The 12,895-nt window shown below is 46.1% G+C and overlaps 1 protein-coding gene across 1 annotated transcript in view; it reads right to left on the minus strand.

Moving 5' to 3' along the window:
- Window positions 1-12,423, minus strand: part of chl1b (cell adhesion molecule L1-like b) — a 32,476-nt gene extending 20,053 nt beyond the window's left edge. Inside the window, exons 1-8 of the mRNA XM_080846743.1 lie at window positions 12,241-12,423; window positions 4,749-4,987; window positions 3,170-3,278; window positions 2,514-2,704; window positions 1,762-1,884; window positions 1,179-1,349; window positions 431-454; window positions 47-150 (exon numbers count right to left, since the gene is read on the minus strand). Coding sequence (XP_080702869.1) covers window positions 47-150; window positions 431-454; window positions 1,179-1,349; window positions 1,762-1,884; window positions 2,514-2,704; window positions 3,170-3,278; window positions 4,749-4,848 — 822 coding nt within the window. The 5' untranslated portion in view covers window positions 4,849-4,987; window positions 12,241-12,423. The remainder of the gene's footprint in view (window positions 1-46; window positions 151-430; window positions 455-1,178; window positions 1,350-1,761; window positions 1,885-2,513; window positions 2,705-3,169; window positions 3,279-4,748; window positions 4,988-12,240) is intronic.
- Between the last annotated feature and the right edge of the window lie 472 nt (window positions 12,424-12,895).

Genomic DNA, 12,895 nt, shown 5'->3' on the forward strand with positions numbered 1-12,895 from the left:
TTTTAGTAATATCTTTATTATACGTAAAGCGTACTTACATCCCTGCTGCAATGCACTCCAGCAACAACTCCTCTCCTTTCACTAGGTATTTGTAGGTTTGAACACCAGAGGGCGATAGAAGACTTGGTTTGCTCTTCAGAATGGAATTGGCTGCCAGGGAGAACAAACATGTTAAGTGGGGAATATCTGATGGATATACTGTGTATGTATATATATATATATATATATATATATATATATATATATATATATATATTTGTGGATACAACATGTTGGCTCCTTGTGTCTTCTACCCTAAGCAACATGAGGGTGCCTGGACAGAAATGACCTGAAAGTGTTTTTTTTCTGCCTGGGAAAAAAAACTGTTCTAAAAAAACTATAATTTTCATGTTTCATGGAAAATGTGTGGTTTTCTACAAATAGCACTTACCAAGACCGCTACCTGACGCTGAGTCTGAAATGGAGAGATGGGGGGAACATGGAAATGTGAAAATTAACTCAAAGAAAATAAGACCAAGCAGTAAATGGAAAAATATGAACACAAATGGCAGAGAGAAAGAAAAAAACACCACACAGAGAAGACAAAGGTAAGTGTGTGTGGATGCTCTCTGAGAAATGATCCCTTGCAGATGGCATTATCAAACGGACTGCTTGAGAGCGTCCCATTTCTTTCACAAATTCCTCGCTGAAGGCCAACAAGCACTTGAGAGATGGAGAAATGAAAGGTTGTGGAAGTGACAGGCACACAATCTTTATGAGAATCTCTCTCTCTCTCCCTGCCTCCCTCTCTTTCTTTCCCCCTCCCTCTCTCTTTCTCTCTCTCTCTCTTTCTTTCTTTCTTTCTTTCTTTCTTTCTCTCTCTCTCTCTGTCTCTGTCTCCCACTCTTTCTCTAGAGAGGAACGAGCAGGGATTCCCAGACTGCCCCTATCTGCCAGAGCTGAGATTACAGATGTACATGTTCATCCCCTGTTGAGACTCAGTTCTGTCATCTGTCATCAAATGGAATGTTTAAAAAGGAATGTTGAATATAGAATGTGATGAAATCTGAGCGACTTAAACCAAAGGCTGTGGTAGGACATCGAAATCTGTTGTTTTTGTTACTTGTGCTGGTATAGTCACTATCGTGCGATAAACGTCAGAGCAGAAACCAAAGTGTCTAAAGTCCTGATAAACATACTGCTTTTCACCACCAGAGACATGGCGGTTTTCTGCACAATGGTCCTGATCCTGGTGAAGGAGGCGAAGCAGCAGTAGTCCCTACGGCTGTCCTTCTGCAGGGCGTTGGCGAAGTACAGGTTTCCATCCAGGCCCGTGGACACCCTCTCATCCTGCTCAATATGCTGGAGACCTGGGAGGAAACAGGTAGGCAAAGCGTGAAGTCCATGTAATGTATATGCATTCGTTGATGGTGTTCCTACCGTATACCATTTTAATAACACTGTATTCAAACACAAACAGAAAAAACATGGAACCTTTTGAGATGACATGAATGTATGACTTATGGCTAAAAAGGACTCGGTTAAAGCAGATTCAGTGTTGACTGTTGAGAAGTGAACCTCAATAACCCTGGTGAAAAATGTTCATGCTGAACACTAAACATACCCTAAACGCAAACATACACTGAACATTAGAAACACATCCATTCACATCAGTACTTTTAAACACAGCTGTATGCTAATGCTGACATTTAACTTTTGCACCCCAGCATCCATCTCATCACTGCTCTATCTGGAGTTGGACTTCTACGCTGGGCCACTTACCTAATGTCATCCAGTAGATTTGCAAAGGAGGGATTCCTTGGGGAGGGTTGCATTTCAAAGTTACAGGCTGACCCTCCTCCACTACGATGGGATCAATTTTCTCTTTTGGGAATTTCGGAACATCTTAAATGAAAAACAAAGAGCGAAACGAGACAAGAGAGAGAGAGAAAGAGAGAGAGTGGGGGGGGAAATAGAACAATCACTCTTTGTTAAATTCCTTCCATCCTGCAGGTGGCAGTCACTGAATGCCATTCACATGGGCTCTTTTAAATCAGAGTTGATTTACACTCCACTCTACAGCACTGAGGTACAGGGGAATAGCATAAAGGATGCCATTAGTGTTGTTACACTGGCGCGACAAACGGGGCTGAGTGACTGAGGGTTGGCTGGGGTTTGACACAGTTACCTTTGAGCCGAGCCATCTTTAAGGATTTATGTGGTTCGCTCAGGAGCGAAATGAAAAATGTGTCCGGGGAAATTATATGGAGGGCAGATTTCTCATTCCCTTCTGTCTCCGTTCCCTAGACCTAAAGGTTTGCTGGGGGGAAGAGGACTGCAGACTGGCTGTGGGCTTCAAGTAATTCTTGTTTGCGTATACGTGTGTACGTGTGTGTGTGTGCGTTTGCGTGTGTGTGTGTGTGTGGCTGGTTTGCACAACCCACAGAGGACCACTGCGTTTGTCTTATTGAATTTCGGGTCCCGTATCACGTTAGCGGAACAGAGCGAGTGTAGAGCGTTCGGGCGATACTCACTGGGCACAACAAACTTGATCTCCTCCGATATCGCCGTGCCCAGTTTGTTTGAAGCGTAGCAACGGTAGGTGCCCTGGAATTCTGTGAGATTCCCGCTGTTGGGAATGACGAAGGTCCCCGAGTCATCCTCCGCAAGCAGTCGGGGTTCTTGGTAAGGATCAAACTCCTGCCCATTTTTTGTCCATTGGAACCTATAGACAAACACACCCCATCACACATGGCCTTACATGTCACTGAGATGCTACCAAAGAGCTAAGAGTGCATTGACTCTAATATGCATTGCTGGCACTGATACCCAAAATAAATTCAAAATCAAACGATGTCAGAAGCTTTGAACAGGCGCTTTGAAATGCTAGTGATGCACTGGTAGTGTTTTTGGCTGGCCTGCTAATGAGCTCTCATCTCCCACTTTATTTGTGTGTGTGTGTGCGTGTGTGTGTGTGTGTGTGTGTGTGTGTGTGTGTGTGTGTGTGTGTGTGTGTGTGTGTGTGTGTGTGTGTGTGTGTGTGTGTGTGCGTGTGCGTGTGCGTGTGCGTGTCTGTGTCTGTGTGCGTGTGCGTGTGCGTGTGCGTGTGCGTGTGCGTGTGCGTGTGCGCGTGCGTGTGCGTGTGCGTGTGTGTGTGTGTGTGGTGTGTGTGTGTGCTGCAGTTACTCACTTAGGCTCAGGGTTGCCTTTGGCTTCACACGTCATGGAGTAACTCTCATCGAATGGGAAGGCGATGACGGTGTTCAGGGACTGTGCTGTGATAGTGGGGAGCTGTTCGACTGTAGGATGCAGAGGCAAAGAGATCCACATTTAATGCAGGCAAATGCACATTTATACTGCAAATCCCATTAAGTGTGCTTGCTGGGCTAGGTTGGATTGTTGGCTGGATTGTAAATATATGGGTAGCATACACAACATCAATGCTTGGAGTTAATTGTGATTTTGTTGTTATTTATGACGCCCTTGTAGTGTGACTAATGTCAAGTAAATAGTTTCAGTTCCATGTCTTTTTTCATCACAAGGTTTTAATGAGTCTCTACATCAATGGCACCCAATCATTAAAAACTACTTTCATCGTTTCACACATACACTTTCATTGCCAGATGACGAGTGAACATGGCCCCCAATTAAACACCAATTTGTATCCATTCTCCTGTTAATAGCATGTTTTGATATGCTATGAGCACTTTTGAAGTTGATAAAATATGAAACGCTTAGCTATGAGTGCTAAATTACAGAGAAGCACAATACTATGGGTGTGCCGTGTCTGACCAGGTATTAGACAGGCCCTGATATTAGAAATGAATAATGATAGTGTAGATGAGATGTGGCATCTATAGATTATCATGTCATCTAATAATGAGAGACAACCAGAGAGGTATGGTCACATGCGACACTACGGTGGAGAAGAAGGGACAAACCACCACGCACTTACTGTTTATCAGATTTAAAACTAGAAAATCCAGTGCAGCCAGGGGAACAAACAAAAACAAAGGGCCAGCATAAATCACTTTCTTCATTGGAGCACAATCTTCCAGATGCATGAAACAGATTTAGAGTAGTGTCTTTGGACAGGGTTATTACAGCATTAGAATTTTACAAATTCGTATCTGTTATTTTTTTCTCACTTAGAATCGAAGCCCTGCAGATATACTGTGAATAATTTAAGACAAGTAAAACTTGAACCTAGTTTCCACAGCAACAGTCAGCGTGTATAGTAAGGCTGCCTGCTGGGAACATGTTTGAATGCAAAAACACAGCTTTTCATTGATTCTTTTCACATCCAGTTCCTCACTGCGGACATTCACAGTTCTGAACAACATACATTTTCTTACACTAGTCAAAAAAGGATATGATATTGAACAAAGCCAAAACATCTATTAAGGGTATTTAATTCTAAGCACATAGCATTACTTATCATGGGTAATCACATGTAAAACGTGAACATGAATAATTCTTTTCATTTCAGTTTTTATAAAGTAGTACATTGATTATGTTAGTTAAGGGACTCTTAATGTGAGGTGTAATGTTTTATTTGAAAACTAAATGTAACTTTAAGCATTTAAAATCAAAAGGATGCTAACACTGCAGTTATATCTTTCCTCTAGGTAACTAAAACATTACTGAATACTAGTTTTAATTAAAGCCCTTAGCATAACACTTTGCCAAATATTTTCACGCACAGATAAAACATCCCTGGTAAGTAAGAGAGGCAAAGTTGAAGGCATTTGTGAGAGATGGTTGCTTACCCTCCAGCGGGATATCCAGGGTACTGGAGCCAGGTGTCCCGCTGAAGCAGAGGACCACGCCCAGGAGCAGGGCCACGCCCGGCCTTCCACACCACCTCATGCTTCCACAGACACACACACACGCGTGCACGCACGCACACACACGCCGCAGTCTCAGAGTACAGGGAAGAAGTGAAGAACGCAGCTCTCTGCCAAAGCCTCAGTTCATCTCACTCTGTGCCATGCACGACACGTGGGACCTGCCAGAACACACACACAGGGAGAGAGAGAGCACTGCCATCAACCTACATCCTACACCCATGTTCAGCCCAGTAAGCACTTACACACACACACACACACACACACACACACTCACACGCACACACACACGCACACACACACGCACACACACACACACACTCACACGCACACACACGCACACACACGCACGCACACGCACACACACACACACACACACACACACACACACACACACACACACACACACAGACTTGCACAAGAATGCAAGTCCACAGACAAACACACAGGGAGATGAGCATCTGTAGAGACTTCTCTGTTGTTTTTGAAAAATATGCATGTATGAAAACAAGTAGAGTATCTCCATAATAAAGCATTCTATCACCCAGTCTCTTGAGACACACAATGCATTGTACTTGTGTTTATTTTTGGTGTGCTCTTTTCTTCATAATACACAAAGCCACAGAGAAGCAAATAAATAAATAAACAAAACACAATAAAATAATAAATAAAACCCAGCTCAGGGACCGCCTGTGGTTGCCGTGGATGCACAGCAGATGTTGCAGACAGGGGCTGAAATTATGAATTCATCCCATTATAACAGCGGCAGATATGAGTGGAGTAGAGCGGGGATGCCTGCTGCCTCTGTGGGCGTGTGAGGCTTCCCTAGTTCATGAGCTGTTAACTGCGTCTGTTTGCTGCTCGGTGAACACTCACCGTCAGGCACGCAGATACAGCTGACTGCGTCTGACTGCTCCAGTTGGAGTGCACTCCCCAATTAAACAGCAAAAGGCAGACTTTGTTGTGTTTGTTTACTTTTTTGTCACTTTGTGACACGTATCTACATGCGCACTGAGCGTACAGTCGATGCGGTACAGCAAACTTGTTACTTTAAGTCTCTTGCGAATGACTCCTGGCACCATTGACAACAAGCCCCACACTCTCCATACTGCCAGGCTTCGTTTGATATTCGTTTGTCCCAAAACTGTTATAAATTAATATATATAATACATTAATCATTTATAATAATACATTATGGGCACAAGATGCGTTACTGAACTAGTATCCTCAGCAATAAGAGTCGAGAGTCCCCCACCAATGTGTGATTTTACTTGGTTTCTATGGTGATAATGGTGATTGTCACTTGTACCCATTTGACTTGTTTGGTTTCTATGGTGCACACACACAGGAGCATGACCGGTCACGTGAGGGGGGGGGGCCCGGGAGAGAGCGCGGTGAAATCTCTATAGCAAGCGCTCATTATCTGGTCTCTGCCATAATCTCTGACCCGGCTCATTAGGTCACACTCGCCAGACCTTACCAGCATTTTACCTAAAACACAGGGTACACTACATCTCCGGCGATAACGACGCTGTGCGCTTAACACCAGGGAACGAGGGATGAGCAGAGAGAGAAAAACGGAGCGGACGAAATAATGTATTCCCAGCGCACGTTAGCACGGAGTACACATAAAGTCGGCAACGTTTGTCATAACACTTAATGGCTTTTCTTCTCCTCCAGATATTCGCTGTGTAACAAGAACAACTTTTTATTTTATTTTTTATTTTATTTTTCCATGTGGATAGCAGCTCCAATTAGAAGTGACAGGAGGTGATTTGAGGGCAGAGGAGTCTCCCTGTGTTAAGCTCTTTACTGCGACATGAGGGCAGCGTGCGGCTCAGATAGTTTGCCTGCAACCCCCAGCATCCACCAACAGCTGCCTCCCGACTGGTGTGTGTTTCCGCTCATATATAGTGTGTGTGTGCGAGTGTTGTGCGTGTGTGTGTGTGTGTGTGAGTGTGAGGGCTCCTCACCTCATAATCTCCTCCCGTTTTCAGTTAACTAATCCACGAGAGCCACAGGGGTCAAACATTGACTTCACGGCAAGCGATTGAATAATTGAACAGTGTGTGAACGAGTCAATTTCCATTCGTGGGGCTCTGTAGCGCTTCTGTTTTCTGATGTACCCTGTGGTCTCCACGGGCTACTTCCTCTCGTGTCTCCCAGTAATGGTATTAACTCTGTCTGGGGCTTTTGTGACTCAGGGCTGGTTATTCTGACCCTGCTGATGACCTCCCTGATGTCACTGGTAGAGACACACACACTCACTCACACACACACACACACACACACACACTAACTCACACACACACACACACAAACGTACTAACTCACACACACACACACACACACACACACACTAACTCACACACACACACACACACACACACACACACACACACACACACACACACACACACACACGGATATGAGTAATATCCTCCCATCCCTTCACCCCCTCGTCACTCTTAATCACAGCCCTGACCCCCCCCCTGACACACACCCCCCCACACAGACACACACACCCCTGGCATTCCCTCCCAGCCCTCCATGTGTCTGACATGATCCATGGATGCAGGGGCTAGCCTGAGGCACTACCGGTTGCTTCCCCTTTTTCTTTCCCACAGATGGCCGCTGGTGCTGTTGCAGTGGTGGTCAGATTCAAATCAAAAGGTAGCTTTCGGGGTTGGTCTCTGTAATTGGATTGTGCTGTGCTGGGGAGGACTTCGGCGTGATCGAGAGGCGGGTTTATACGATTGCAAAGCCCCCCACCCCCCTGCAAGACAATACGTGCTCGTTACCTAATTGTGTTGGCCTTTAGCCTTCCATCAACATAAAGCCACTCAGACGGATTAGCCCCCACCCAACACCACCAACCACCAGCAGTAGCAGCACCAATTCAGACTGGGCAGGATCGCTCGCCATCAGATTTAATTTGCTTGTCCTCCCATTGTTGAGCATTTAGCCGCAGCGCAACTTAGCCATCTGGCTAGCACCACTCCACAAGTCCCAGAGGTTGGCCTGGACTGGGCGAGGGTCGATTCCCTCTGCTCTTCCCACACACACACTCACACACACACACAGAAACACGATCACACACACACTCACACACACACACACACACACACACACACACACACACACACACACATAATACAGGCCTAAGGGTAGGACCCCCCAGGCTACACACTTGTATTAAGCCTGCAGGCTGCTTCTTATCCACCCCTCACCCTCATTGCCCTCAGTTACAATCTCCTATTGGGGGACAATCACGAAAGCAAGCCGGCAGGAGGTTAAAAGCTCCTTGCCATGAGAAGGCCGCAATGACCTCTGACCTCCAAGCATTGTGGAGAAACTGATAGGAGGGCCTGGCAGAGCAGCGGAGGAGGAAGCAGAATGGGTTGAGTTGTGTCGGTCGTCAGTCGGCATTGGCATACATGATAGCGGCCATGCTCTTGTCCTCTCTCTGCTTTCTCTCTTTCACTCTTGCTGTCCCTCTGATAGATAGAGATGTAACACTCCTCCACCACCAACTGCCACCCCCCCCCCTCCTCACACACACACTCTCCCACCCACCTACCTAGCTCACTGTGGAAACTCATTTAGCATTTTTGAATGAGCGCGGATGCGCAAGAAATGCCGAGACTCATGAATTAGAGTGACAGGGATGGCGGGCGTGTCGTGACTGCTCCATGCGAGCCACCCGCTGTTACGTTTGATTGAGGACCCCCACCACCACTGCTACGCTACCACCCCCCCAACCCCTCCCCACCGCACAATGCTCAGCTCCTTTCAAAGACGCCCACTTCACTTCCTGCTCATAGGGGGACCTGGCTGGCTCCGTTCCCTCTGCTTTCACGCTTGTTACCGCACACTTCACTCTCCCGTCTCTAACCGACGGGCCTGGCTTACAGACCTCCCTCTTAAACCGTGCACGGCCATGGCGAGGGCTTAAGCATACCACAAATTCTCTGCTTGCTTGTGCTTGTTCACTTGGTGATTTTGAATGTACTGTACCACAAATCTAATGCTGTGTTTGTATGTGTGTGTGTGTGTGTGTGTGTGTGTGGTTGTGTGTGTGTGTGTGTGTGTGTGTGGTTGTGTGTGTGTGTGTGTGTGTGTGGTTGTGTGTGTGTGTGTGTGTGTGTGTGTGTGTGTGTGTGTGGTTGTGTGTGTGTGTGTGTGTTTGTGTCTGTCTGTGTGTGTGTGTCTCTGTGTGTGTGTGAGAGAGAGAATGTGTGTGTGTGTGTGTTCTGTAGTTTTATGTGAAAGCCTATAATGAGATTAAGTCCATTCCCATCTTGTTGGGATGGATTAAGATACTGTGCCCAGTATAAAGCCTACACTGGGAGAGGGGAGCTTCCACAGAAACTCACACACTGCAGATAATACTCAGTTTTTGATTTAATCACCAGAAGACATAATTAAAGAATTGGTGGGATTATTAAGATTAAGAAGCAATTAAGGATCTCCTCTCTTAATGAAGTAGGGTCAACACTAAATCTTTTTAGTGATTCAAATTGATTTGATCTGCCTGTTTGCACATCAATGTTTAGTGTTATAAATTAAGAATAAAGACTTTGTTTAAGATAGATTAGCCATTGATCTGCATTATGTTTCAAATTAACACTAGATCCATTAACGCTAGTACTTGTTGTGCATTTGATGACTTCTAAAAACCAAGCAAAAGAGACACTACTCAGAAAAATATGTACTTGTGATACCCCAGGTTCACCAACTAAACATTTGAAAAATAAAAAGCTTTTTTTTGTTTTTTTTCCCCCGCACAGCCCCTGGTTTCTCCTGACCCCAAGGCACAAGTCCCCCTAAACAACAGATAAAGTGGAAATCAGTGCGCTGTGTAGTGCATGCAGAAATCTCCGCCATTCATTATTAAAGCGTCTGCTGTCCTGGCAAAACAGAAACAAGTCTCCTTAATGAGATTAGGAAGTCGGAGCGGTATTAAATAATAACCCTGTCTAATTAAGATTTGGCTCCATTTCACTCTGATTCAGCATGCATGCCGGTGATAGAGCAGCTCAATTACCACTCCATTAATATTTCAGAGGCTGGTAGCAGGTGGGGAGGATTGGGGGTTGGGGGTTGGGGGAGCCTGCAGAGAGGGAGGAGGTTGACTGGGGAGATGTGAAGGAATGGGGCCAGAATTCCGGCGGATGCGGAGTCTTCCGTGAGTCGGTGCAGTAAGGGTTCGTGACCTCCACGGGTCCCCAAGCGCGGGGGGGGGGGGGGGGGGGAGATGACAAACGACCCCGCTGACCTGCCGAGATCCATGCTGACCGCTGGCTCAGATCAACACATCCCAGGCCCACCATTCATTACGGCTCTCTCTCTGCGCCCCGTCAAACTTAGTGACATTCCAGCACTGCAACCTGTTACAGCGTTTGACTATGATCGATTTATGGCCACTGGTCAATAAGCTATTTCTGAGGTTAAAGGGTTAAGGCACTCTATTAACACTGGACTAGTTTACATTAAAACCAATAACAGACTATACCCCAAAAATGTTAACGACATAAATAAACAAACAAACAAATAAATGAATGAACCAGTTTTTCAAAAGGTCGAGGAGCTCAAATTGAGACACCTGCTTTTTCTTAATCTATTCATGCAATCTGCTCAAATGAAGAAAAATGTCTTGGAAAGGATCATTTTTTTCTCATTATAATGAGATGTCTACAACGCTGCTGTGCCATTTTACTTTGAAGGCTTTGTTCATCTTCTTGAAATATGGAAGCCCGCTGCGCGCATTATAGCACAGCAGGACCATAAACTGCACAAACAAATAAGACTGTTGGGCGATTGCAAGCCTTTCACTTCCAGCGTGCATTCAAATCATGGGAAACTTTTCAGATATTCCTCTTAATTAGCGTTGGTGGGGGCTAAGAAAGTGCGGACCATTTCAATTAAGCACAGGAGGATCCTTTCCTCAGAGAAAAAAAAAACAAAAAACGACAATGATCAGGAAGCACTTAAGGATCCAAACAACGGCCCAGGAACTCTGAAGCCACACTCATGATGCCCAGCCAGTGAGACAGACTGTGAGTGAGAACTGACAGGATGTCTCAACACGTCGTATTTAAACTGGCGACAAGGAAAAAACATTTATATGTGATTTTCCTCTGCCGGCGAGATAAGGTGACGGACAATTCCCCCCTCTCTCTCTCACTCTCTCTCTCTCTCTCTCTCTCTCACTCTCTCCCTTCTTGCAGAAGCTCTCTTCTATCTCTTCTCTTTGAAGTCCTGAGTCCCAGAGGAGAGCAGTAATCATATTAGACTGTGATCCTCTCTCAGTAGCCAGGAGCAGAATGGAATCAGAGGGAGGACTGCGAGGACAGGGATATTATTATTATTATTACGCCTGTGAACCGTCACAGCGTGTCCACTCACTCACTGGAAAGTGACGGACACTGGCACCGTTTCTCGAAATGAAATTGTGCCACCAGCTGGACGTGATGGATGGCACTCATATCCTAGACCTTGCGCCTCGTGTCAGACTCTCAGATGGCAGTGAGAAGGGTTAAGTTTGGAACCTCGCAGGCGGCCAGACAGAAAACGATTTCTTACTTCCCCTTTTCTAAAGAACACTCTTTTGCACTGTTGATCTGAGCACACAACTCCCCCCCCCCCCCACCCCCATTCCCATTTATGATGGATGTTGTGCATAACGTGTGATGTATTTTGGACTTCCTGCATTCTTGGAGAACTCATCTGGACAGCCTCGTCTCTGTTTGACTCTGTGGTGTCTGAAACAGGCCACAGCTCTGTGTGCTTCCACCATCACTCCGATAACAAACCACTTTTTCATCGAGGACTTCCTCTGGTGCCACGAGAGAGACAAAGCAGATGACACAAAATCCCAGATTGCGAAATAACATGAACTGTGTCTAAATTAGAGAACAAAATATATTGACGTACATGGCATTACTGTCAGAGAGCAGATTCAAATTTTGGAACATAAAAACAAAACACTTCATCAATAAATATAGGTGAAAAAGACTTCAAATCAACCATCACTCAATCAAATAACAGATATAAACCCAGGGCATTCTTCCTGCACAATTCATCACGCGATTGAAAAAGTCCTTCCAAACTTCCCGGCCAAAGTTTTTCGGGGGGGATTTCAATGGCTAAGTGACTACTGAAAAGGAGAGGAGAGAAAATTAAGTTCATTCTTCACTTTAAACTCAATTCAGAATATTCAGCAGCTCCCTTTCCCCTCGGGCTGGTCTCCCTTCCCTGAGACACGGCCCCCTAAATCTGCCTGCAATGCCTCCTGCACGTGCTCTCACACCATAACAATCACAACCAGCCCCGGCAGAGCAACCTCACTCTGAACACTACTAACAGTAAAGAAGCTGCTTGTTAGCTTGACAGAAGAACACAGTGCACTTACAGGACAGGCTCTCATTATCTGTGGTGGTTCCCGAGTGTGGCAGGAAAAATGTCCTAAATCCAAAGGAGTAGAGGAGAAAGAGGAGGAGGAGGAGGAGGAGGAGGAGAGCGAGAAAGGGGATTCTGAGGGAATCCAGGGGACAGCTCTTAGTCGTAGGCTCTCTCGCAGTGTGTCCTATCACTATGTGCGTAGAGCTGTGTTGGAGGCACGGCACAGACATATGTTGCCAAAGCTCTCTTCCTCTCTCTCTCTCTTACTCACTCTCTCTCGTCCTCTCTCTCTCGCTCTCTCTTCCTCTCTCTCTCTCCCTTGCTCGCCTCGCGCACTTGGCAAAGAAGCTCATTAAGCCACTGACAATCATTCCGACAAAGCCAGATCTAAAGGCTATTCACTGGGTGTGTACAAAAGGCAGAGGAAGAGTGGGGGAATGCTGGACTGGCAGCTTCCCCAACCAGACCCCCCCCCCCCCCACCCCCCCACCCCCCCCACCCCCACCACCAACACCACCACCACCCCCACCCACCCTGTCACCGGCATTCTGTGTGTGTGCAGCACCACTTTTTTTGTGTTGTTTGTTGCCTTTATATGCCAGAGCGCTCTGGATGTAACAGCTACTGTACAGCTCTACAGCATAGATGGAGCAGCTACGACGAGA

The sequence above is a fragment of the Sprattus sprattus genome (genome assembly GCF_963457725.1).
Source record: "Sprattus sprattus genome assembly, chromosome: 10".
In the NCBI taxonomy this organism is placed as follows: domain Eukaryota; kingdom Metazoa; phylum Chordata; class Actinopteri; order Clupeiformes; family Clupeidae; genus Sprattus; species Sprattus sprattus.